The sequence below is a fragment of the Neolamprologus brichardi genome, chromosome 1 (assembly GCF_056152115.1).
Source record: "Neolamprologus brichardi isolate AB-2024 chromosome 1, ASM5615211v1, whole genome shotgun sequence".
In the NCBI taxonomy this organism is placed as follows: domain Eukaryota; kingdom Metazoa; phylum Chordata; class Actinopteri; order Cichliformes; family Cichlidae; genus Neolamprologus; species Neolamprologus brichardi.
Genome location: NC_142104.1, coordinates 44,611,814 through 44,639,269, shown reverse-complemented (window position 1 = coordinate 44,639,269; position 27,456 = coordinate 44,611,814). Strand labels below are relative to the sequence as shown.

The window sequence follows — 27,456 nt, the reverse complement described above, 5'->3', positions numbered from 1 at the left end:
TTATTATTATTTTATTGTTCTGTTTATTTTTATCCTGCTGCTAAACTAATTTCCCCTTGTGGGACAATAAAGAAATTGAATTGAACGATAGGCTATAGGCTAATTGCTAACTAGAACAACAATACGTCGTTCAAGTGGAACAGCGAAGCTCAAGTACAGAAGCCAAGGGGTTGTCACATGAAGGAAGGAAGGAATTGTGGGCACTGTAGGCTCAGCCAATCAGAGCCAGCGGATTTCGTTACTCGGGCATTTTGCTGTAACACGGGCAGAAATACTGCCTTTCAGTGCCTTTGCAACTTGAATTTTTCGTGAAACGGGGTATTCGTAAGTCGGGGTTCCACTGAAATTGTATACAGGAACATTGGTGCTGCATATTAACCTACTAAGACCCAAACTCTTTCATGGCATGCATTTTCTATTTCTATTTTGCTATTTGGGCTGATTGGAACCTGATGAATGTAAAAACAAAGAATTACCTGATTTTTTTTTTTTTTTTTTACCTGATTTTTGTTTCTGAGAAAAATGAGATTTGCTTTAAATTTGATAGAACAGTTACAGTATGATGTCCTCGTAAGTGGATATCAGGCCCTTATAGAGCAAGATTTTGTATTTTGGTCTAGACAACCCAAAATATGACGTCCACATATATGGACGCCAGGTCCTAGGAGGTCGATTAGAAGTTCCCAAGACGAAGGAAGTCGAGAAGGTCCCAAAAGTCTTAGATCCTGAGGGACTTCCAGACAGTTTTATACGTGGCACCAGCAGATTACAGGACATCATCAGATATCTCTGTTCAGCAGGAGGAACATTTAAGACTCTGAACAAACTGACTGTCATTCATCAACCAGAGGAATCAGTGCCACCCCCAACTGTATGTGCCAATGGCTCTGCACATGTAACTGCCACACTATGTTAAAAATGAAACATCTGTACACTTGTACCACTTCACATAACATACTTCCCAAAAACCTTTTACAGGAAAGACATTTTTTTCCTTTTATTTGGGTCAATCAGGAGCTAAAGTACTTTTTCAGAGTCCTCAGGTGTCCACCCAGACCGCTCTCTACATCTCTCAGTGTATATACTTCAGAAACACCACCACCACTTGTCCTCCCCCCCCAATTACCTTTACACATGCACTCAGAGGTCACCTTCAGAATAATTACATCAATACAATACCAGATGAAAAGAGATCCCACATGATCATTAACGTGGCGAATCTTAGACATTACCAAATGCATAAAAAACAAAAAAGAAAACATGAAGGGAAAAATTACATAATCATTACGCCAGCTTTAGTTTTTGTAAATGTGGAAGTAGAAAGGCAGTTCATATTTTAAAAACATGTCACTGTCTTACAGCTCTACCCTCTAATATTTTTGTCATTTTATTTAAACAATCTTTCTGCAGTTAACTAAAACTGTTCAGTTCCTAAGCTGGCAGCTGTTAAGGAAAAAAAACTAATTCAGGGCAAACGAATGCATACAAAAAGCTGACTGTCCAATTCCCAAATCAGGCAATATTGGATTTTTGTTTTATTATCACAACTATGTTCATTTCAGCACTCCTGAAGCTTTAGAAAAATCTCTTCTGGTCGACTGCGTACGTCTTTCCTGCTGGAAGCTTTCGGAAAAATAAACTGTTGCCTCTGCTCATGTTGCCCTGTAAGGAAAAGAGGCAGGAAGTGTTAGTAATAGTCAGCTTACACATGAAAGACAGAACTAGAAAAGAACATTTCTGAGTGATGCTGCTGGGTCAGCTGTCATAAAACAATCGTTTTCAGTCACGTGACCGACTCACTGCCCTGCATCGTGACTGCAAATCAGTCGGTGGTGCTTCAGAACAAAGCTGCTATTCTTCTCACCTTTCTTGGAAAGTAGTTGTAGAAGTTAAATGTGCATTAGAAACAGTTGACTAATGACAAAAGAACATTTAGCCACAAACAAATCTGAAAGCCTATATTCTTGAAATTAGTTGAAGAGTGAAATGATGTGTTTTAAATGTCTAAATTCAAGAATCTCAAATAGAAAAAGAACATTTGCAAAATATCTGTTGTGTGTGTGGGTCTGTGTGTGACAGAGAAGGAAACTGGCATCAAATGAGCAGAAAAAAATATTTTTAATCCTTAACTGTTATGTAGGTTTTATTTAAAGACCGCATGTTAGTGGTAAATGGCCTGTATTTGTACAGCGCTTTACACACATTCACACACTGGTGATGAAGCTACATTGTTGCCACAGCCACCCTGGGGCGCACTGACAGAGGCGAGGCTGCCGGACACTGGCGCCACTGCCAGTGTTGCCAACTCCTCAATAAGGAAAATCGCTATTGGTTGTCCTAAAAGTCGCTAGAAGTCGCTAAATGACATCATCACCTAATTTGCATAATTGGTCATGCTAATGTAATTGTAACCTACGTTGTTGGAGAGAGAAATAACATCGTGGACGAGACATAAAGTGAGCAAAAACGTCGTAAATACATTTATAATTTATTTAGAACTACAAATTAAATTTCTTTTAGCAATTATTGGTTTTTTTAATGTCACAATTCCAACCCTGCTCCTTTATCCGGGCTTGGACCGGCAAAAGTGACGCGAAATAGGCACTCTGGTGGAGTTACTGTGTGTGTGTGTGTTTATAAGTAGTTTTAAACCTTGTGATCCACAAAACAGCATCAGAGTAAAAGAAGAACTGACTGCGTTACAGCACCCGCTGCTTGTTGAGAGTAAAAGCGATATGTGCTTTCATGTCTTTTTTTAGCAACTTTTCTTTAGAAAAAAAAGTTGCTAGGGGGTCTGAAAACTCGCTAAATATAGCGACAAAGTCGCTAATTTGGCAACACTGGCCACCGGGCCCTCTGACCACCACCAGTAGGCAACGGGTGAAGTGTCTTGCCCAAGGACACAACGACTGAGACTGTCCAAGCCGCGGCTCGAACCGGCAACCTTCCGATTACAAGGCGAACTCCCAACTCTTGAGCCACGATCGCCTAGTGGGAAGATAAAGTGTTAGGCCTCCAATTTAAAAATTTAGCCTAAATTTTGGTGCCGTTTCAAAACGGTTGCATATAGGAGAGGGCAAGGGAGGAGTCTGTGCTTTGATAGCATTTGTGAGAGAACCATAAATCCCAGCTCAAGAGGAATTACACTGGATGACAGAGGGCAACGACAGCTACATTTTGAAGTATATATTATACATGTAGGCAAAAAGTTTGGGTGGGAAAAAAAAGACATTTTCCAAACTGTTTTTAGAGCAGGTCACATGATCGTGCAGTGGTGGGAAAATTCCATGAAAAATCTGATTTTTCATCAAACTTAAACTGCTCTCGTGGAAAAAAAAAACATAAAACATATCAAAATATGGCTTTAGTCAATAAAAGTGGCCCGTATAATGTTTGAATGACGTCCATGCAAATCCGCACAGAAAGGCCCGGTGCGACGCTGCAGCCGACCTTGTTGCTGTGCGGCAACAGTGGGAACTACTGCACCGTGGTCCACTCCAGTAAGTGCATTGTTGAACAGGCACACTTAATAACATCAAGAGAATAATAAAAACTATTGAATTCAATTGAACTCAGATATTTATACATATATAAATATGCTCTGGCAGAACCAGGCTCGGGGAGCGGCAGCCGTCTGTTACGACTGGTTGGGGGTGAGGGGAAGAAGACAGGACAAAAGACACGTTATGGAAGAGACAGAAATGAGTAATAATTCAATGCAGGTTGTGTATAAACACATAAGTAAAAAAAGTGTAAAGAAGAAGTAAGAAAGAAAAAGAAAACATCAATTTCACAGTGAATTAGAGGAAGAGTTTTCACTACTGTGAACGATTCATGTGGCGACGGCAAAGCGGCACAACGTGGAGAGACGTTTGTGAACGTGTCACACAAGCTGCCATGCTAACTGTTAAAGGCAGGTTTGAGCAAGCAGTCTTTTTTCATGAGAACTGTGAAAAACCCCTAAAAATGAACCGAAGCCTCATTTAGAGCTACACATTTCATGATTAAGAAAAAGAAGGCATTTTCAGACGGGGAGGTTTTCAAAGAAACAATCATGATAATTGCAAAAACTGCTTAAAGACGAGAAATATGGAACTGATGTGATCTCCACTCTCTCCAATGTCCAGCTGGGGGCAACTACAGTAGTTAGAAGAGTGTCGGCTATGTCCGGGAACTTGGTTGATCAGCTGGGCTGGGATCAAAGTGCAGGTGGTTTAGCATCCAGTGTAACCAGTCTGTGGACAGCAGCAGCACAGCGAGCTGATGGTCTCCATCTGGATGGTGTTTGACGATTTGTCCACAAAAGAAGAACGTCTGACACGACTGTCACTAAAGACAACTACGAGGTCTATGAGGAGTTGACCTTTATGACGCGGTGACGGAGGTTTTTTTACCGTTGGAAAAGCTGGTATCAGTGACCACCAGCTCCTGCTATGATCAGCCAACATACAGGATTCATCCCTCACTGAAAAGGTGACACGGAGTTCCTAGACTTTATGCTGGGGTACACCGAGTGGACACTTGACCTTTCATTATAAAGGACATCACTGGGAAACAAAGCTGCGAGGCAAAGGTAAGACTGTTGCTGACACAAGTGCTTTTAATGCATTTAAAGCCCAGAGGAACATTGTTCTCTGTGCATTTACAGAGAAAAAAGGTGCTGCACTTTCTCTCTGTGCTGAAAAGCTTCTGCATCTGAGACTTTTGACAAAGCTGCAGAAAAGTACTCTTAAGTCATAAACAGACTTGGAGAACAGGTTTTGGGACCTTGATCAGTGTGTTGTTCATTTCCAATCCTTTCATGAACGTGGAGACAACATGCATCGCTCAGTGCAATGTTCAGCTTGGATGCTGGACAGGTGGAAATTGTAACACTGCAAAATGACCTTCAGCCCATCAGGATGAAGCAAACCTTCGGTGCCTTGTTGACACAGAAAGCACAGTGGTGTATGCACCAGCCTGTTCGGTTCAACCCATCATTGTGAATCGTTACTACTGAGCGAATGTTTGAAAGGAGCTAGATGAGTTATACACTTACCTCTCTGCTAAGATGCTTCCAGCAGTCCAACCAGGTGTGATATTTTAACGCGTAGGGAGCTCTGCCTCCAGCAAGCCTGATGAGAAAGTTATAATATGAGTCTGCTTGAATTCAGCAAGTTTGACAGCAGAAAGTGACGAGCTAACTTACCCACAGTTATTGACAGCCATTATGTTTGACACCAAAACAAAAGGATAGGTGAGCATACTGGCAAAGAACTGCAAGACAGAGGATGAAGAGCATGAGACTGAGCCACAAACAGACCGCTGACTGATGCTGTTATACTCACGCCTGTCATCGCCTGAGAGCAGTTCTTGATTTCTCCTGTGTGACTCATCTGTTCAGAAGAAGAGTCACTGTTAGTCTGTGTTACAGCCTCAATCTAAGAATTTAATTTATTTTATTTATTTAATTTATTTTTAATTTAAAAATTTAATCTAAGATTGCTTCACAAAACCCTCAAGATCTATGTCAGTACGATACAAACAGTAGTTCCCTGAACATACAATGAAAACAGTCAAACAAACGATTGCTGTTGTGTTGTTGTTTTGATTTTTTGCATGCACAAACTTGAATTTCAGGTATTGAGATTACAGAAACTGAAGGACATATTATACCGAGTCATCGATGGCATATGTGTTGATGAGGTGAGCCAGCAGGTTACAGATCCACAGAGAAAGGACATCACCCAGCAGACGAGGAATCAACCCACTAGGAAAAAGGAAACACAAAAAAATAAAGACACGCCTTAAATAAAAGAGAAAAGAGTAGAGACACTATAATCAAACACTGGGATTGTTTGAAGCCCAACACTGGCTGGAACAATGTTTAACTCACTGACACTCAGATACAGTGCTGCAACAGTTCACTGAGTACTTTGAATAATTCGACTACAAAAAGTTCTTTGCTTCGATGCGTCGCTAAGGGACCCTCTGCAGCGCCGCTGTTACCATGGAAACTCGAACACGAGCATTTCAACTAAAAACAGACTCAATGCAAACGTATTTATTAGCAGTGTGTGAATAAAATGCCACAACAGCAGCAGTGATGATGACGACGCTGGCTCAGTTTTACACAGACTGCAGCTCTGTGTAAAACTGAGCAAAGAGAGCAAAGAGAGCTCAGCTGAAGTGAAGGTGTTGGTGTAATCAGATCCTGATCAGCAAACTCTGACATGATAAAAAAAGAATATGTGTAGCTGCTTCATTTGTTTGTTTCACAGTGAAAAATCGACTGTAAGCCTCCAGAAGCTGCACAAAAACACGCAGATGAACTGTTAGCTGAGGTTGATACGTGTTTAAACTGTACAACTTTCTGAATGTTGACACCAACCGTCCTATTTTAGATGAAAGCGAGTAGAGGTGGCAGGTCTTCATATTATTATCTAAAATTAAAGCGTCTTTCACGAGCCAATAAACACGGGCCAGTAAACTCAGAGCCACTGAGCTGAAGGCTGTTGTCGTACACCGAATTATCGTTAATATTAATTAATCATAAAAACTTGTTTTCAGCAGCACAATAACTTTACGTCAGAGCACAGGGCTGATGTTTGCTTCTCTTCATTGCAGCCAGCACGTCATCCTTTAAAGGAGCCACTTAGGTTTGTTTTTGGACAAATGAGACAGATGAAACAACAACACTGACGTTTCTAAAATGAACCCAATGAAATTCACTTTGAAAGGCCCGTGCTTGATCATTTATTCTATCGCTCATTGATAAGACAAAAATATTTCTTAGCCGATTAATCGATAGATTGATGTAATAAATCAATACTGAACTGATACTCATTACCCAGTTCAGCTGCTGCAGCAGCTCACACAGCACCGCTGCAAACAGGATGTCACACAACTCTCCCTCTTACTGAACAGATGAAGTAGTTCAGAACACTTTAGGAAGGATTTAAGCTGTCAGTAAAGATCAAATCTGAGTAACAGGAAACATTTCATACTGTATCAAATATGGGAAGTATTAGAGTATTTAGAGTATTTTCCATCTGTTTTGATTCAACTGGATTTCAAGTTCTAGTACTGTGACAACTGATGATCTGCTAATAAGTAACTGCAACAATATCAAGAATGAATAAGCATTTTAATGCATATGCTGAGCCCTGACTTCAGGAAATGAGGCTCAAGGTGCATCAATGCAACAACTGTTGGAAGATCCAATTACATACAAGTAATTTTAGTTAGTTAGTTATGCTGCAATAGATGTAGGCTGCCGGGGATTCCCATGATGCATTGAGTTTTTCCTTTCCAGTCACCTTTCTCACTCACTATGTATTAACAGACCTCTCTGTATTGAATCATATCTGTTATTAATCTCTGTCTCTCTTCCACAGCATGTCTTTATCCTGTCTTCCTTCTCTCACCCCAACCAATCACAGCAGATGGCCCCGCCCCTCCCTGAGCCTGGTTCTGCTGGAGGTTTCTTCCTGTTAAAAGGGAGTTTTTCCTTCCCACTGTCGCCAAAGTGCTGCTCATAGGGGGTCATATGATTGTTGGGCTTTTCTCTGTATCTATGAAGCGCCTTGAGGTGACTTTTGTTGTGATTTGGCGCTATATAAATAAAATTGAATTGAATTAATTTTATGTATATTTATGAGAACAATATTTTTTCAGATTAAAGAAATATTATATAATAAAAAGGCAGCAGAATAAACCACTCTATAAATGTGTGGTTAAAGTCTGAATGCCAATTGTCTGATCATAATGTACATAAACTCGCTCCACACTCTTTCACTGATTCTTGTGTAGGTGCTAGAAGAGTTTTCTGGTCCATGTCAGACGGACCAGAAAACTGTACGATGCAAATTATTTCATAAGCAAACCCTGTCCATGCTACAGAGGAAGCCCCTCATTTAGGAATAAACTCCTCAGTCGGTTTGTTCTGACTGGTCCGTCTGTTTGGAGCCGCCTGGTTCTGCCTCAGTTTCACTAGCCATGGTTCTCTGTGTCTGCATCTACACGGGGACTATAGCACCATTTATTATTACCTCAGATAAAAAACATGAATTTGTTTGATGCAGATTCTAAAACTTGATGTTTGAGAATAATGTAAATTGTGAAAAGGTTGATGTGGAAAATAAACAAGCGGACGGCGGGACCACGCCCTGGGTGTGTTGCTAACAACAACGCTGTCGTCGTGTCGTTATTTTAAATATAAGAGAGAACTTTAAGAAATAAATACAGACATTACATCGACCATCAAAACGATGCAAAAAATATTGCTGTGAACAGTTTAAAGGTTGTCCAGGCAGACACAGACACAGAGGCAACAGGTGAAACTACAGCACACTGATGAACAAAGCTGTGAAGGACTACATAAGCTCTCAGCATGTCTGTCACAGACAGGATTTATCTGAAACTCGTCAACATGTGGCCGAACACTAAACCAGCTACTCCAAACATCCCTGACTCTCTGACAGCAAATTTCTGAATCAGTTCTCCACTCAAAACTTCACTGTTATTATTAATATTATTGTGCAACGTCAGATCTACTCAACACATTCCAACTACCAAATAATAATAATTCAAAAATATTCAACCAAACTGTAAAATGGGATTCACATCTGAAATCACTTTCAGTCTGTACTTGCCCGACATAAGAGAGCACACCTACTGAAAATCTCACCTTCTACAGCAGTGTCGTCTGTTTTTGTCTCATTTGTTTAGGACATGAAAACTGAACCTTTTTGGTTCTACTTATTGAAAGTGAGCTTGGCGTGGTTTGCTCCTTCAACTCAACCAGGTTCACACGTGTACATCTACACCACAGACTCTTGACAGCACTGTGGGCGAGTTATTACTGGATTTACTAAGAGGAGGGAAAATTGGTATTAACTGTCATCTAAGCAATCCATGCATGTGCCCGGTGCCTTCATGTGGAAAATGCTCTTTTCAGACAAAATACTCCAGACTAGAGCAAAGTTTTAAAAAGCAACGTATATGAAAGTCAATTTGTGTTATTTTTAATTATATTATAATTATATTTAATTCTGTGTGTAGAGGTCTGAAAAGAACCTGAAAAACTAGAATATATATAACTTTTCAGTTTGTCATACATTGTATGTACACTGCTCAAATGTGTAAAAGAAATGAAAATCATCATCTACAGGACAAAGAACAACGTACAGCAGAATGTTTTGGTACTGTGCCAATTATGGACCCATTCACACAGCATCCCCCCGGCATCCCAGATCATGGCTGAGAGAGACAGAGGTGTATATAGAGATATAATCCTGTCACAAACATTTTACTACCAAAAGTAACAATTTATTGCCAGAAAGACAATGATTTAGATTTTTCTGTCATTGTTATAAAAAGAACGAAGATAATAATAAGTTACTCCTAATAAAACAGTCTCCCTCTTTGATGACACACTGAAGGAGCTTCTTTAGTTTCTACTTTTGCAATAATCGTTTTCTCTTCTTGCCCAAGTCGTCCACCTAACGTCCAACAGAAGTGTCTGTTGTCCTGAAGACAAATAGAGTCAAACTTACGCAAAGAAGCCCAGGACGCCTTCTTCTCTGTAGACTGTGATGATGGAATCAAACACCCCACTGAGGACAGAAAACCTTAATAAATCTCACGGCTCTTCTCATTTAGTATCACAACTAAAATACTAAAGTTACCTGTATTTGGTTTCTCTTCCAATGAACTGCACCATACATCGCAAAGTGATCACTGAAAACAAGTCAGGAGAAACATGAAGGTATGCAGGCATATTGTGCTGAATCATTTAAAATGTGACGGCTCTGAGTCACGCTGTACCGTGGAAGGGATGTGTGACGATGGTGGCACAGGAGCGCGCAACCATCTCCCTGGTTGTCTGTTGAAAACACAACAAGTCACTAAAGTTCAAGTATTGATAAATTGCACTATTAATGCATCAACAGCACTATAACAACAGTACTGTAAGTGCAGCGTGTTATTATCATTACTAACAGTTTCCATGTAACATCATCTGTACTCAACTTAACTGTATTATGTGAAAGCTTTGTTTTCAAATATAACACGATTTAGCTTCAAAGTACAACTGTAACGATACAGCTTTGAATCATTATCAAAAGTATAACTTTGTTGTTGTGGCCGCAGCTAGTAAAGAAAAGCAGAAATCATTCTTTAAAATATTTCCTGATGTAAATGATCGACACATCATTTGGTTTGAAACAAATATGGTTTCATGTAACTTAACCAATCAGCAGTGAGCGCAGGCTAATACTTGACCTTGATCACACGACTTGCAACATGTGCCACTGTTTTCACAATGTTGTGTCACCGAAGCATATTTGTTGGGATTGATTGTGATGATGGGTGTTCTTCAGAACTTCATTCTGCTCAGTGGTGAGTATGAAAGCGTTAGCAAGCTAACGCTAGTTAACATCAGACTAGCAGCATTTAGTGTGTTCAACTTCAACTGTTTTACAGTGAAATTGTGTCCATTCTGTGTATAATTAACATTGTTATTGCCCGAGCTGTAAATAAAATACTGTATTTTTCAAAACAAGCCTCCACTGAAGAATGGTAAATGGCCTGCATTTGTATAGCGCTTTACACTACATTCAGTCATTCACCCATTCACACATTGGCAATGGCAGCTACATTGTAGCCACAGCCACCCTGGGGCGCACTGACAGAGAATGGAGATGCCACAGTTCCAGTTAACAGGAAGCTGAGGCAACACACGAGTTTGATTTTGTCAACATCTTTGAAACCTGAGCTTTGTTCCCACATCCATCACTACAGACATGTCCCACTGTGGTCAGGCCAGACTGACAAAGCACAGACAGCACAATGATCTGTATCAGACATTAACACACTTGACTAACACAAATTGTATGTGCAAGCCTTTATGTGCGCACTGTAACTGCAGCTGCTGTGAGTCAAATACACGTTGGGCTTCTGCCGCTCCGAGTTCTTCTGCTTTGAGCCAAACGAAGTATTCTTTACGCTTATTAATTACATAAAACCAGTCTTACATTATACTGTTTGATTAACTGTGCGCTCAGTTTCTTAAAGTATTACTAAAATACTTTATCACTTTTTCCTTAATAACAGTATTTTCTTGCCCTTATTAAATTGCTTAGACCAGACTTGGCTGTGTAGTGTTGTGACTTGCACAGGTCTTACCTCATTAACAACCTGCTGTAGAGAGCTCTCTTTCTCCTTCTGCTGCCCACCCAGTATCTGGAAATCAGAGAAACCTCAGCGTCACCATCCTGAACATTATTTTGCCACTTTATACCCTTATTAAGAACTCGTGTACAGATGGCCTGAGGAGAGCGATGAGGACCAACACACAATTCATTTGTTAAGTGGGGTCAGTGTGGGCCAAGGCCAGCATGTTAAACGTAGGGCTGCATGTAGAGATTACTTTAGTAATAATGTATTTAACTGATTACTCCAAAAATGAAAAAAACAAAACACAGGTCTTTGAAAAATGAACCGTGCATCGCTTTCCATTTTACAAACTGCAAACAAGAGCTGCCAAAACAAACAAAACAAACCCAGTCATTGAATTTATGTCATAATAAAATCAACGTTTTTGAAGAAAACACTTTCCTAAGTGCAAAAACTGGAAAAAAAAATCTCAAGTACAGTAATCGTAAAATAAGGTGTGCATGTAACTTAAACAGAGGTAATAAATAATATTCCCTTACTCCCTTTAATAGACCCTTTACTGTTTTACTAGGGCGGGGGGGTCTCTTAAATTAGTAGCATGCAAAAGAGTTGTAACAGTATTGCATCTCCTGATTGAGGTGTTTGTTCATGCGTATCTTTGTGTCTTTGCCTGTTTAAGTGTAAATGAGTCTGTTATGCACCTGCGAGCCTTTAGAGGAGTACAGGCTGGCTGCAATAATGAAAAGCAAGCCTGTCCACATCCTGACGCTTGCCTTGGCTTTGATGCAACAGTTTGTGGTTCCTAAAGTGCAGTTTTATTATTATTAATTAATGTTCCAACCTAACAGGTTAGAGGTTTACTGGCCCAGGTACATTTTTATATTGGTGTGCTGAAAATACCAATGTTTATATTTTTGAATATTAACAATTTTATTAACACCCCCCTTTAGATTCACCTCTGCTTCTCGTAGGCATCACTGCTGCCAGTTATGTTCTTTGTTTTGCGAGTAACGACTCGTCACAGTGTGTGTGTGTGTGTGTGTGTGTGTGTGTGTGTGTGTGTGTGTGTGTGTGTGTGTGTGTGGGCAGACTGTGTTAAACTATGACAGCATCACTTCTGCTGGTGTGTTATCAGTCTTTGTTTAAAAGCTGGGGTCTGCATGGGCTTCATGTTGTTATACTTTATATTCCTAAACACGATTCTATGGCAGAAATGTGGGTGGACTGCTCACGTTTCCATGGTGATAACTGAATACGAACGGGTCATAAACAAAGTATCAAGACAAAGAATCTTCAACAAGGAGATTTTTTAAATAATCGAGTTACTTCAGTTCATTGTTGAAAGATGGCAGCACACATCAACGCAGCGACTCTCCCTCAAACGTTTTATCGTAGATTTGTTTTGCTTGTTTTTCTGACAGAATTTTATTTTGAACATGCAAATATAACTGAAATAACAAAGACAAAAGAAAAAAACTTAAAAAACATCAAGTTTTCATATATATATTTCTATGTCTACAGAATGTGTGTGTTTGAAGAGTAGGATGAAGTTTATACTTTTCCTGGTCCTGCCCCCTTTTTTCAAATTTAATTATTTACAAATCAATACTCTGAATTCGACCTTCCACTTGACTTGACCTCAGCAGCGATGGCGTGCTGTGAGACACCTGCTTATGCAGTTCAGCAGCCTGATCTCGTTCAAAAGAGGAAATTACAACAGTGTGACTGCCTGACAGAAAATGGCAATGAATCCATATTTTTGCTTAGATTTGGCCTTTTAAAGGCACGTGGACCTAAACGTTTGATCAGCTGTAAAACAGCTTGTTTCAGTTTCAGTGCTGTTGTCAATAAATTGCTCAAAATGTTGTTTTGTCTCACTCCCATTTCTTCTTGTTGCATGTTGAAGCTCTACTTGAAACCTTTTTAAGATCCAACCATGAAAAATATTGTAGGCGCCATCAAGTGGTCAAACTTTTGATTGGGAAAGCATAAAAAAAAAAGAAGAAACATTTAGTGATTTATCAATTTTTCCTTGCTATATAATTCCATATATCTTGCTTCATAGTTCTGATGTCTTCAGTATCTACAACGTAGAGAGCAGTAACAATAAAGAAAATGAGGAGGTGTGTCCAAACCTTTCACTGGTAGTGTATATGCATGCCTATAGGTCTGTTCAGAGGTTCTTGGAAAGGATATGTGAAGACTTCATAGTTTAGCTGCTGTATTCCAACCTAACCCAAGCTGTGCATCATTGGGGACATAAATGAACTAGATATGCACATCCCATAGACTCCTAGTATGTGGGATGTGCATTTCTGCTTCTTCAAAAAACCAACTGGATTCATTTGTTTCCTTCTGGCCCCACTGATCAATCCCATCACTTAGTGGTCGGCTGTAGCCTCGTCTCGTAGGACATAGAAGCCTACACATCCACTGCCCTGTTTTACATCCACAACTGTACGGAATAACTATGGACAAAGGAGTTTCTCAGTTTATGAGAGACCGCAGCACTGCCCTCATGTTTAGAAGAGAAGGAATTACATTAAATATAGACAGATAATTAGACATTATGTATTCTCTTCCTACATACGTGCTTTCTATCTAACATTCATACTCCATCGGATGCATCAGAGAGCAACTTGAGGTTAGTATCTTGCCCACTGACATTTGGCATGCAGACCGGAGCACACAGGGATCGAACCACCAACCTTCAAATTAGCAGGTGACCTGCTCTAGCACCTGAGCTACCTGAGCTACAGCCTCCCCTGTGCCAATCCAACCTAAAGAAAGATATCGAGAAAGATATCAGAGGCAAAAGCAGAATATTGGAGGAGGACTGAGGGACATTTCAGAGAGAAAGTCCCAACAGCATCAAGATCTAAAAGTGAGCAGTGATGTGCCAACTCTGGGCGTTCTGGCTAATCAGCGGTTAGCTGCTATTTCAGGGTGGTTATGTTGGACAGTCAAACACTGCCATGAGCATTGAGTCCATCACTTCTCATAGAAGTGTAGGCACCTGCTCTAAGATGGCATTCAGTTTGCACACACAATATCAAGGCTTTTGATCTTTTATTGCATAACTGTTATGTTAACTTCCCTACATATTACGTATCATCCCCATGTGAATGTGACATTACATTTTTACATTTGAGGGTGGCTGTAGCTCAGGAGGTAGAGCAGGTCACCTACTGATCGGAAGGTTGGAGGTTCGATCCCAGGCTCCTCCAGTCTGCGTGCCAAGTATCCTTGGGCAAGATACTAACCCCAAGTTGCTCTCCGATGCGTCCATCGGAGTATGAATGTGTGTGAATGTAGTTAGAAAAAGCACTAAGTATAGATAAAGTGCTTGTGAGAATGGGTGTGACTGGGTGAATGTGGCATGTTGTATAGAGCGCTTTGAGTACTCCGGGAGAGTAGAAAAGCGCTATATAAGAATCAGTCCATTTACCATTTACCATTTGTTCCATGTCACGTTCAACTTACGTTAACCACACTTAATAGTTACAAATATGTATATGACAAACCTTTGATCAAGTGACACTAATATGGAATCAAGACTTTGAAAAAGATCCAGAAGCAGAAACGACCAGTTAAAATGCTTCCAGCTTCCAGTCTGCTCTTTACCTGCTCTTCGTACAGACAGCAAACTTTTAAAAAATAAAAATTTAAAAACTGGTTAAATGATACATGTTGCTGAAGGCTGATGGCAACTGTCCTATATTTACATGGAAACGACACTTGCAGTAAACAGAGGTGAACCGTGGGGTGTAGCACAGTATATTAATGTCCCGGGGCTGGCCATATCTCCGGTCGGGGGACCAAAATCTATCTCAGCCCCGCCCGTCAGGCTATATGATAGCCGGATTTTGTGAGCCCTGTTTAATAGTGCATTCATTAAATTACATTCATATTTAAAAATATAAAAATAAAAGCTTTTTTCACAAGCCAATAAAGATGTGTATCGGCCAGTAAACTCTGAACCCCTGACCTGCGGTTGGACACTTAGTTATTATTAATATTAATTAATGTCTGCAGCATCAAAATGACAGTTATGGTAAATATTTAAGCTTTAGTTTAGATTGCGTATATATCTTATTTTATTTGACTTTCACTGTACTTTATTATTATTTATATCGATTATTTATATATTTTTGCATTTGTGAAAACGTATTATTTAAAAAAACAAAACCATATGACATGTAAATACAATCAAAGGGTTTAGTTTTGGTTTAGTAGTGTCTTTTTGACAGATTGCTCATTAATAAGGCAAAAGTATTTCTTACCTGATTACTCGATTAATCAATGGAATAATTGATCGATTATTCAATTACTAAAATAAATGTAATAAGTGAAAATAACCTGAAAACAGTATTAGATGCTCTGCTATAAGTGATGCAGGCAATACAGTGTAGATTGTTAAAGTTCTCAGAAGTGAAAGAACAGATTTTAATACAGAAATGCAGGAAGTGATGCGCTGCTGCACAGGAAAAGGATCTTGAAGGGGTCACGGGCCAAACTGTTGCATTTTATGGGGAGTCAGTGAACATTTTGAACTTATCACACTGTGACTACAAACAGGATCAGAAAAAAAAACTTACCTGTGGGGTGCCTTGTTCTTGACATTTCTGGAAGAGGATAGAGGTTATCAAGCTGCCACAATCAACAGTCTTTGAGTTACACTTACAACACGGATGGCAAGAAACTGAGTTCAAAGTCAATGCCATTGTTAGTCCCAGCACATGGCTCATTTATGTATGCATCACAAATGATTGAAATAAATGACCACCTAAAGAAATTCAAAGAAAAGACTGGACAGAAACTGGTTGTTTGATCACATCTATTCAGCTTACCTGTACAACTTTGCTGTGTACGACTGTGCCAATGGTGCCTGCACAAAGCCTCGGACCAAGTCCTTTGAAAAGACCGGCTCTTCCATCAATCCCAATGATGTGTTTTGCTGAAACACATTGTAAATAGTGGTAAAACTACAAAGTTAAATATCCACATACAATCGTTCAAAGCACAGTAACACTATGACCAACTCCATTTATAAAAATATCAAGAATCAAACTTGCCATAAGCAAACAGTCCAGGTAGCTGGTAGACTTGTCTTCCAAATAAATTCCTACCCAGGGTGGGAGGGAGTGGCTCATGTCCGACCTGATAACACACAAAACCAAAAACAATGAGAGGGAACCATAGGAGGGGGCAAGTATTGTCTTTATGTATCCTAGAGAAATACAGCAAAGCACCAAAAATGCTGCAAGAGAAGTTTTTATCTGCAGAACATCATGTACAGCTCGAGCTACCATGTACAGGCTGTTCGATATAACGATATATATCGGATGACGATATAAAAACGTCTATCGTTTCCTATCACGCTATCGTTTGTTTCGTGGTGTTGCAAAATAAACTGTTTACAGCAATATTTTTGCATCGTTTTGATGGTCACTGTAGTGGCTGTATGAAGTTCTCTCTTTCTCGTATGTTTAATATCACCACACTACAGACGGACAAGCACCTGTTTTTACATGCTGTTGTTAGCAACAATTATGGTAAAAACCATCACGTGGCTCCACTGTCCGCTTGGTTGTTTTCCACGTAAACCTTTCACAATAAAGCTTAAGAGTCTGTTGAGACTTTTCAAAATAAACTGAATCATGTGAATGAGTATGCAGAGTTTACAGACGAGAAGCAAAAAAGAGCCATCAGGTGCTAAAAAATAAACCTTAGACTCAAACGTTAGAACAGGCTTTTCCCCGCAGCACGCCGTGTAATAAATACTCAAAGAAAACGGCGGCCATTACAACCTATGTCTAAAGATTTATAGTTTGCATCGGTTAAAACACTCAACTAAAGGTACATGAGGCCCAGCTGGAAACACTAAAAGCAAGTCGAGCTGCCCGAGGTTCACAGAATTTACAGAAAAATGTTAAATTTTTGTGATTTATATTGTTGTCAGAACGGTAAATATCTTAGACCGTGATATGATATTATGGTCATAGCGCACAGCCCTGAGCTTGATACCTGCTCTAGTGCCTTTTACCAACACATATAGACTTCGATTATTTGCACAGAGCCAGGAAGGACTGAATGGTGCTGTGGAGAGACGGACCACGGAGAGACAGACCACAGAGAGACAGACCACAGAGAGACGGACCACAGAGAGACGGACCACAGAGAGACGGACCACGGAGACTGAGACGGACCACGGAGACTGAGACGGACCACGGAGACTGAGACGGACCACGGAGAGACAGACCACGGAGAGACAGACCACGGAGAGACAGACCACGGAGGCTGAGACGGACCACGGAGAGACGGACCACGGAGAGACAGACCACGGAGAGACGGACCACGGAGAGACGGACCACGGAGAGACAGACCACGGAGGCTGAGACGGACCACGGAGAGACGGACCACGGAGAGACAGACCACGGAGAGACGGACCACGGAGAGACGGACCACGGAGACTGAGACGGACCACGGAGACTGAGACGGACCACGGAGACTGAGACAGACCATGGAGAGACGGACCACGGAGACTGAGACGGACCACGGAGACTGAGACGGACCACGGAGAGACAGACCACGGAGACTGAGACGGACCACGGAGACTGAGACAGACCATGGAGAGACGGACCACGGAGACTGAGACGGACCACGGAGACTGAGACGGACCACGGAGAGACAGACCACGGAGACTGAGACAGACCACGGAGAGACGGACCACGGAGAGACGGACCACGGAGAGACGGACCACGGAGAGACGGACCACGGAGAGACGGACCACGGAGACTGAGACGGACCACGGAGAGACAGACCACGGAGAGACGGACCACGGAGAGACGGACCACGGAGAGACGGACCACGGAGAGACGGACCACGGAGAGACGGACCACGGAGACTGAGACGGACCACGGAGACTGAGACAGACCATGGAGAGACGGACCACGGAGACTGAGACAGACCATGGAGAGACGGACCATGGAGAGACAGACCACGGAGAGACAGACCACGGAGACTGAGACAGACCACGGAGAGACAGACCACGGAGACTGAGACAGACCATGGAGAGACGGACCACGGAGAGACGGACCACGGAGAGACGGACCACGGAGACTGAGACAGACCATGGAGACTGAGACAGACCACGGAGAGACGGACCACAGAGACTGAGACAGACCATGGAGACTGAGACAGACCATGGAGACTGAGACAGACCATGGAGACTGAGACAGACCATGGAGACTGAGACAGACCACGGAGAGACGGACCATGGAGACTGAGACAGACCATGGAGACTGAGACAGACCATGGAGACTGAGACAGACCATGGAGACTGAGACGGACCACGGAGAGACGGACCACAGAGACTGAGACAGACCATGGAGACTGAGACAGACCATGGAGACTGAGACAGACCATGGAGAGACAGACCACGGAGAGACAGACCACGGAGAGACAGAACACATCACATGCTATATAGCAAGAAGATCCAGACAGACAAATCTTTTTTTAATGATGTTGACTTTTGTCAGTGCGCCCCAGGGCAGCTGTGGCTACAATGTAGCTGCCATCACCAGTGTGTGAATGTGAAGCGCTTTGGGGTCCTTAGGGACTAGAAAAGCGCTATACAAATGCAGGCCATTTACCATTTTTCTTTTACAAAGCTGTATTTCCAGAGATCGCATAAGTGTGACAGGCACCAGTGTGTGCACTGTGCTGCATTCATGTATTTAACCCACACAGTTGATGATTAGCCGACTGCTACAAATATGGACACGGTACACAAGGCAGACAACTGTTAGCATCTAGTAAAACTATCATGACTTATTCTGTCATTAAGATCAACCTGAAGCTATTTTTGGTTGTAATTAAGCAAACGTTAATCGATACACGTCCCGGTGCTCTACTGTGTGCTCGTGTCCTGTGTTCGTTATTTTCATGTTTTTCATCATCGAGCTTCCAGTATTCATAACTGAGAAGCAAACACGTTTCTCCCAATGACAAACTCATGAATATACACTGTGTGTTGACATCAGTGTAAAACACTACAGAAAGCGGCGTTCAGCTAATCAGCTGACAGCTAGCTGGCGGTGATCTCTAGCAGTTCAACAAATGGCAACTTAGCGCCGCTGGCTTTCTTAGAAAATAATCCATGAATGAACTGTGAAGAATTATGTCTCATAGATTGTTTTTATTCAACCTGCGCACAGAATATAAACGAAGCAGCGCAACACTGCAGTTAATGATTAACTTTCGATCAACACGCGGATTCCGCCTATTGCACAGGAATGAGGAAACAGAAGGTCACAGGGACAACAGCCGGGACAACAATGTGTCTGATCCTATTACTGGGACAGTTCCTGCTATATTCTCAGATAAATAGTTATCAAGACTTATTAAAGGTCTCTGTGTGTGCTACAAACCTACTAATCTACTGGTAAACGAGGCAATACACTGTGAAAATGAATGACAATTTCCTCTTCTAGTCAGATACCAGCGAGAGTTACAGTATTTACAAAGATGAGTAAAGAGTGTCTGAATGAGGCCCTGCAAGGAAACGCAATCTGTCCAAACTCTCTTACCTGGATCAGGACTTTAATGTACATCAAAGGATGTGAGAGCACAGTAAGCCCTGATCCCAATAACACTTGGCCACAAACATCCGCCATTTTTGGAGAGTCGATAGAGACAGGAAGTCCTCCTCTTTCTTTTTGCTGCTGAGAGCAGATAACGTCCGTGGAAAAAACTACTGCCATCTAATGTTTATAAGAGACATGACAACGTTGTCCTTCGTTTTGAGACCATGTTCAAGTCTGAGGCAGCCCAGTGCTGCAGGCCAGTACATTGTGTCTGCAATGACAGGTTCATTCTATAGACGTGTGTAAAACTGGCTGATGAGAGAACGTGAAGTTCATCTTTGTAGAGCAGTGGAAAGGCTCAAAAAATACTGGGAAGCCCCTACTGGAGGTAGAAAAAAGCACACCAAGCCCAGTGTGTCTTTACCCAGCTCTGTCCTAACTTTGCTATCAAAATAAAGGCCCTAAAAATACACAAATCAATAATTTGTAATGTGGAGCTGAAGGGAAGTTGCTACACATGAGTTCATTTTGCTGTCCCGGTGCCTGGGACAGCAGAAAACAAAATCACGAGGGTACAGCATTATACAACATCCAAAATATACAAAGAATATAAGATATACATTTCAACCATGGAGATCTCTGATGAATGTACTCATCATATACTTTTCAACATTAATAACAGGTTGTCTGTCCCCTTATGGGTCATTAACTGGGTCTAGACTGCTCTTTATCACTCTCACTTGTCAATAGCTGACGGACAGGGACCTTTGGATCTGCATTCACCATTTGTGCTCACTATAACACACTACCAAAAAGTTTGGACACACCTTCTCATATAATGTTTTTACTACTTTCTACATTACAGGTACTGAAGACATCAAATATATGAAGCAAGATATATATAGAATGTAGCAAAGAAAACATTGATAAACAACTCTAAATATATCTTATATTTTAGATTCCTAACAGTAGCCCCCCTTTGCTTTGTTGACAGAACTGCAAACCCCCGGCGTTCTCTCAGTGAGCTGATGTAGTCACCTGAAGAGGCTTTCACTTCACAGGTGTAAAGCCCTATTTGACAACTGTTATGGCAAGAACCAATCAGCTACGTAAAGAGAAACGACAGTCCATCATTACTTTAAGAACTGAAGGTCAGTCAGTCTGGAAAATTGCTAAAACTCTGAATGTGTCCCCAAGTGCAGTAGCAAAAACCATCAAGCGCTATGACAAAAGTGGCTCACATGCTGCCCCAGGAAAGAAAGACCAAGTGTCACCTCTGGTGCTGAGGATAAATTCATCCAAATCACCAGCACCTCTGGTTAAAGTCCAGAGAAATGCCGTAGCAGACACATCTTTGCATTAACTGTTCAGAGGAGACTGTGCGAATCAGACCTTATAGCTGGGAAAAAACACTACTAAGGAAAACCAACAAGCAGAAGACGTGTGCACATTATTCATTTTAGGGAAATATTGCAATTGAAAATGCAAGTGCTGTGGAGATAATCACAAATAGAGCATGTTATATTACCCTTTCAGAAGTATGACTAAGAAAGAAGACAAAACCTAAATAGAATTAAACTGAAAGTAGATTTAATTGATTTAGTTAGAAATAACTCAAGTAGTAACAGTTATCAGGCAGATTTTAATAATGTTAGGCAAGCACATTTATATGACAACATGTAATCCTTAAGACATTCTGGTTCAACCACAAATAATTACCACTGGTTTAGCTCAGTGGAGTGAGAAGGCAACGAGCTTCAGTCATATGCTGCTCAGCTGAGAGCACCATATGACCCACGTCGCTGAAAAAGGCTGATAAAAAATAAAAACAGTGAAAATGCAGTGACTATGCAAACTCGTTGCCTCAAATAAATTGAGTAAAGTTTTACTTAAGATGATTAAGCTCGGGCAACTTACTCATTTTGAGTACACTGTACAGCCTTGTTAGTTCCCAGAACTCAAAAAAATTGAGGAAACTTGTTGCCTCAAAAAAAACTAAGTAAAGCTTACTTAAGATGACTGTTAGGACAACTTACACATTGCAAGTCTGCAGTATTAAGAATAACTTGATATTTCTGACTGTACAATTTTAATTGTTTACCTACTGACAAACATTTCAAGTTCAACTAAATGAAAAAACTATTTGTGGTAACCTGAATATGATTAAAAATAATTAACAACACTTTCTGTAATGATGTTAAAATCAGCCCAACTTTTATTTTTAAACACAACAAAGTATAACAGCCAACATACTGGACACTGTTCTGCTGAACAACAAACAATTATATTGCCATCACGGTTATAATCTTACAATGAAACAAAGTCTCAGATGTAATTATTCTGAAAATAAGTTTAGGCCTACCTCAAGTTTGTTCTGTACTTGCACTGCATTAATGTTTTAAGGATGCTTGTTTCCAGTCCAGGCATTACTGCCTGAATGACTGTCATGGATCGAGGTGATCCAAATGTAAGTGCAGAAGAAGGTCTTCAACTTCCCTTGAGTACAGTGGCAGTGGATGTGGGTTGGAGATGCAATGAGCTTGAACCTGCAGGCGACCATCTTCACTGACCACACCATCTGTGACTCTTCTCTCCTGCTGTCCTGCAAGCAAACAATCATATTTTTTGGAACACAAACTTAATTGCTTCCTTAAAATGTTTTTCTGCATTTAGACAATCTCAGGCTCCCTCCCCACCAGAGAGGTGACATTCAACGTCCCACTGTCAGTCTGGATAGCCGTGACCACCACCCAACACACAATAATGCCATGAAAGCATCATTTTAAAAAGGGCTATGCAAACATGGCCAATAACTTTCATTCTAATGATGTGCAAAATGATTTGGGCACAAAACAAATGTTGCTGTTAGAAAACTTGCAGACTTCACTATATACAGTGTAGACCCTCTAAACTAAGTTTGTAATGTGATCTTTCAAGAAATGCAGACAAACTGTTGTTCGTTTACTTACAGCATGTCTTGTAGAATTAACTGGAGTCACCAGCAACAGCATCGGCAGTCACATCTCAAGTCTAATAACAGAAGACAGGAAAAGATCAGTAAAGAAACAACTTCCCCAAACCAAAGCACAAATATAACAATAAGTAAACAGGCTGATCTAAAGTATGATTAAAGTTCAGCCTGATTAATATAAATGTCACTGACAGTTGCTGATATAGTGGAAAACCAAAATACTTACTGATGTCTTTCTGTCCAACAGCAGGAGTGCTGGTCCCGAGCCTCGAAGACAGGAAGAAGCAAGCAGAGGGAGAAAAAACAGAACATTTTTATAAGCTGATTTGATCCTTAATGTCTGTGAAATCATTAGAACTTACAACACAGAAGGTCAATGTAGACCCCATACAACCAAATTAGACTAACACAGGGGTGGGCAACTCCAGGCCTCGAGGGCCGGTGTCCTGCAGGTTTTAAATCTCACCTTGGGTCAACACACCTGAATCACATGATTAGTTCGTTACCAGGCCTCTGGAGAACTGCAGGAGCTAATGTAGCCATTTAAATCAGCTGTGTTGGTTCAAGGACACATCTAAAACCTGCAGGACACCGGCCCTCGAGGCCTGGAGTTGCCCACCCCTGGACTAACACATATAGTATTAAAAACACCATCTACTACTGTGTCTGAATGTGTGGTATTGGCACTGTCAGTTTAGGCCTAAAGAGATATGTGTTTAAAACAAGACCACCTAATTTAAATATAATCATTACATGCTTGTTAAAAGCTAACTTCCAATATATTATGTTTCTCATAAGCAACATGACCAGATCTAACATATGGCTGGGTTTATATGTAACACAATGTTTCTAGTCACTCCCGATACATGCTCGATAACATGGGAGGAGCAAAAACACATCCCGGACTTTTTCGCGTTCTCGGCTTCATGTGTACTTTGAATTGGAACAGTACTTGGTCTCCGACATATCACAAGTCCACGAGAACACAAGTACAAACAATTATACGCATACACAGGCTCCGACAACTGCGATCCTACTTTTCCCCAGATTACCCTTTCTGGGTCACAAAATAAACTTTTAAGATATTTTCAGGCAAGAATGTAGCTGTGTAATGCTCAAATATCTACTTAATTTATCAAAATGTGGCTCAGGGAACCGATTTTATGTACACGGCGCTCAACAATCTGTCAAAAAATGTTTTAGTGCGACTTTGGTAAGCTACGGAGCTGCACCGCTTGATGGATTGTCGGAGCATTACGGCTACTGTAGTCTGGAGCCTGGCAGAGTGACACGTACTGTGCTTCAACATAATATTACCGTACTGTGTGTGTATAAGGACCACAAATGGCACCTGTTAAGAGTCATGGTTAATAAGCGGATTTCAAACTCCAGGCTGTCAGTCACACAGTAGAAGTTGGGAACAGAGCAGCTGTGAAATCTGTCTTTGTTATTATGCTCAGCGTCTGTTAGTTTACATTTTGACTGCACAATTGTGAGCTTTTTGTTATGCACAAAAACAACATTGTTTTCTTTTATTTATGGTGCATTATTATTTAATAAATGCTCATAATTTATTTCTGAGTAATGTTTTCATGTACATCTACGCTGTATGTTAATAAAAGTGCCTGTGTGACATCTGGGACACAGCTTTGACTAAGAACTCTCTTTTTGTTCTGACTTTATGGCTTTAAAAAAAATATCGAGATATATATCTTATATCGCCATCCAGCTAAAAAATATCGAGATATGAATTTTGGGTCATATCGCCCAGTCCTACCCACACCCCACCCCTAACGGCTGCACCTCCCAAAAAATTTTGTCTGGGCTCTTATCTCACTTTTTTATTTCAAACAATCAACAGAAAATTTCACAGACATAGTTTTATGTAAGGTTTTTAAGGCTGTGTTAATTTTTAAGTAACATGAGCCCAGCGGCAGCAGCAACGCTAGGCTAACACTAACTAGCTAGCAAGATTATAATCCTGGCGCTAAACTAAGAGAAGCCACAAAATCAGTTTGAATAAGAGTAAACATTTACTCACCAAGTCACTGTATCAGGTAAAGATCCACAGCAATGACAACAATAACATCTTGACCTGAAGCTTCTCCAGGTTTGCTCAACATATTCCATAACAAATGCACCATGAACATGCGGACTGATCCGAGAGGGAGGAGGACGGTAGTGACGTGGCATTTTCAAAACACATCTTTCATCCTTCCGCACTGAGAAGCAAAATTTCCAGCTTAGTTAGTTTTTCTAAGTTAAGACAAGTCAAATAAATTGAGCTGATCAGCGTTTTTGCATAAAAAGTACTGGTAACTTACTTAAATTGAGTTCTAATAACAAATTGATAAAAAATTGAGTTCAGCCAACTTAATATTTTTAATTAAACACAATATTAGATTTTACAGTGTAGGTGGAGTTTGCATGTTCTCCCTGTGTTTGCGTGGGTTTTCCCTGAGTAATAATATCAAAGTGCAATAAACATTCACTCTTTATTTATTTATTTATTAAGTCATTCATTTACCTTTCTTCTTTGCTCATACATTTCTTCCACTTAAAAAAAAAATCCCCTTTAACTTGTTGTTTTGTTAGTGTGCTGTGTTGTGTTTTGTGGCGTTTAGTTGTGCATATTGCTGACGCGGGACAGTTTCCAATTTTATTGTACTATTGTACTGGGTATGACTGTGCAATGACAATAAAGAGATATCTTATCTTATCTTGAAGGGTAAAGTGTAGTTATGGTCAGTAAGACTAGAACATTGCAGTATAATGCAGTTGATAAGGGCGACATGGGCGGTTGCCCAGGGTGGCATTGTGGTGGGGCAAAAAACAAAAAGTTGCTCGTGCTCATGCTGCCCCGACATCATGCCAGCGCATACTGGGAATGTCATAGGTACCGATCGGTTGTCTATCGCCCATTTGCTGGGAGTAAGGGCGCCCTCCGTTTGCGAGGTGCGCCTGCTGCTTGCGGCACAGGGAGGAGAGGGGCAGGGTGACGGGGGATTCTCTGGTGGCTGGAGTAGCATCTAATAAACAACTCGTGAAATAAAACAAAATAAAAACAAACCAACAAACACGAAAACACCAGACATCATGATACAGACTTATCATTTGCACCGATGTTTTTTCAAATTCTATACACGAAAAGAGAGCACGAGAGCCCTCAGTGCGCCTGCTGCTGAAGTCAAAGTAAACTTTATCGTCATCTCTGCTACATACAGTCCAGTATATAGAGAGAGTTACAGCAGTGCAAGTAAACAAACAATAAATATAAGATATATATATATATATATATATATATATATATATATATATATATATGTGTGTGTGTGTGTGTGTGTGTGTGTGTGTGTGTGTGTGTGTATACATATATATATGGACCAGCTGCTCCCAAATAGAGCCCATTTCATTTATAATGAGAGTGAATGGGTGGATGACTGGACGTGTAAAGCGCTTTGGGGTCCCTAGGCGGGACTAGTAAAAGCGCTATACAAATACAGGCCATTTACCATTTACCATATAATGTTATAAATCCAAGCCCATTATGTATTCATGATTTGAATCCTGGGTTGTGCAAAATCCCAGAAATAAACCCTTAACAAAGCAAATCTGTGAACTAAGGTTTAGATTTATAAGGTTATGTTGTGGTGATCCTCGGGTTGGGGGATTTGTGTTCATACTGGAGTGCAAAATGAAAACCAATGAAAGATGGACAAGAAAATTTTAAAGCCATCAGGTGCTCAGTTTAGAAAAAAGAAAAGAAGAGGAGGAGAACCGAGCAAAAGATGCAGGTAAGCAGATGTGTGATTGGATAATGGCAGGTCATCCTGAAACCATCAGAGTCAGAATCAGAATACTTTATTAATCCCTAAGGAAATTATGTGGGTTACAATTACTCCAGGAAGAAATTGTAAAAGTAGCAACAGTAACAGACTAAACTCCAAACAATACTTTATGTTACAAATTTTACACATTTAAGAAATAGCACTAATATATACAGATCACTCAATTATAAATATCAAGGATTAACAGAGGTTATTAGAAATAAATATCAAGAAAATTGACAAGAATATTACAGAATAGAAACGAGCGTGTATAAAAAGTGTATCTTTTGCAGTGTTTACAGTGTATTCGATGGAGGAGTTGTACAGGGAGTTGGCCACGGGCAGGAATGATTTCCTGTGTCGGTCAGTGCTTTTTGGTAATCTCAGTCTCTCACTGGACGTGCTCCTGTGAGTAGCCAGGCCTTCATGGAATGGGTGGGAGGTATTATCCATGATTATCCTTATCTTGGACAACATTCGCCTCTCAGACACCACCCTAACAGAGCCCAGCTCCATCCCCACAACATTACCGGCATTGTGGATCAGTTTATTTAGTCTGTTGGCATCTGTGACCCTCAACCTGCTGCCCCAGCATGCAACAACATAGAGGATAGAACTGGCCACAACAGGGATACAAGAAGAGATAACATTAATTAGTAGTGATAGTGAAAACTTTTGTTTATGTTAGTTTGCCACTTTCCTTTGTAGCTTACTGAATCTTTTGGACTGTGTTCAGCACAATATTAATTAGTCAGTGCCAATTGTTGATTTGTCCTATTCTCATTGTATGATGAATTATGATGGCTGTTTGTTAGTCGTTTGCTGTTTGTTATGGGGGGGGAAGAGAGAGTGTTCGCCCAGGCCGCCAAACAGCCTTGGACCGCCACTGAATGCAGTGCATTCCATTCATTTG

The 27,456-nt window shown here is 40.8% G+C and overlaps 1 protein-coding gene across 1 annotated transcript; it reads right to left on the bottom strand.

Annotated features, from left to right (window-relative positions):
• Window positions 1-970: 970 nt before the first annotated feature.
• Window positions 971-19,863, bottom strand: mtch2 (mitochondrial carrier homolog 2). Its single transcript, XM_087843070.1, has 13 exons — window positions 19,749-19,863; window positions 16,233-16,317; window positions 16,008-16,114; window positions 15,756-15,782; window positions 11,167-11,223; window positions 9,808-9,865; window positions 9,669-9,720; window positions 9,537-9,596; window positions 5,656-5,749; window positions 5,328-5,375; window positions 5,189-5,256; window positions 5,039-5,114; window positions 971-1,662 (listed from the first exon to the last, which is right to left on the bottom strand). The coding sequence occupies exons 1-13, from the start codon at window positions 19,833-19,835 to the stop codon at window positions 1,576-1,578; spliced, it is 906 nt and encodes a 301-aa protein (XP_087699196.1). The 5' UTR covers window positions 19,836-19,863; the 3' UTR covers window positions 971-1,575.
• Between the last annotated feature and the right edge of the window lie 7,593 nt (window positions 19,864-27,456).

What these genes read in the sequence shown, in the direction of transcription:
- mtch2 (XM_087843070.1), bottom strand. Translation starts at nt 19,835, where the DNA reads ATGGCGGATGTTTGTGGCCAAGTGTTATTGGGATCAGGGCTTACTGTG. An exon ending in ACCTGGACTGTTTGCTTATG is followed by an intron (nt 16,115 to 16,232) that starts GCAAGTTTGATT and finishes AATGTGTTTCAG; the next exon opens with CAAAACACATCATTGGGATT. An exon ending in GGCGTCCTGGGCTTCTTTGC is followed by an intron (nt 5,750 to 9,536) that starts GTAAGTTTGACT and finishes CCTTTTTCCTAG; the next exon opens with TGGGTTGATTCCTCGTCTGC.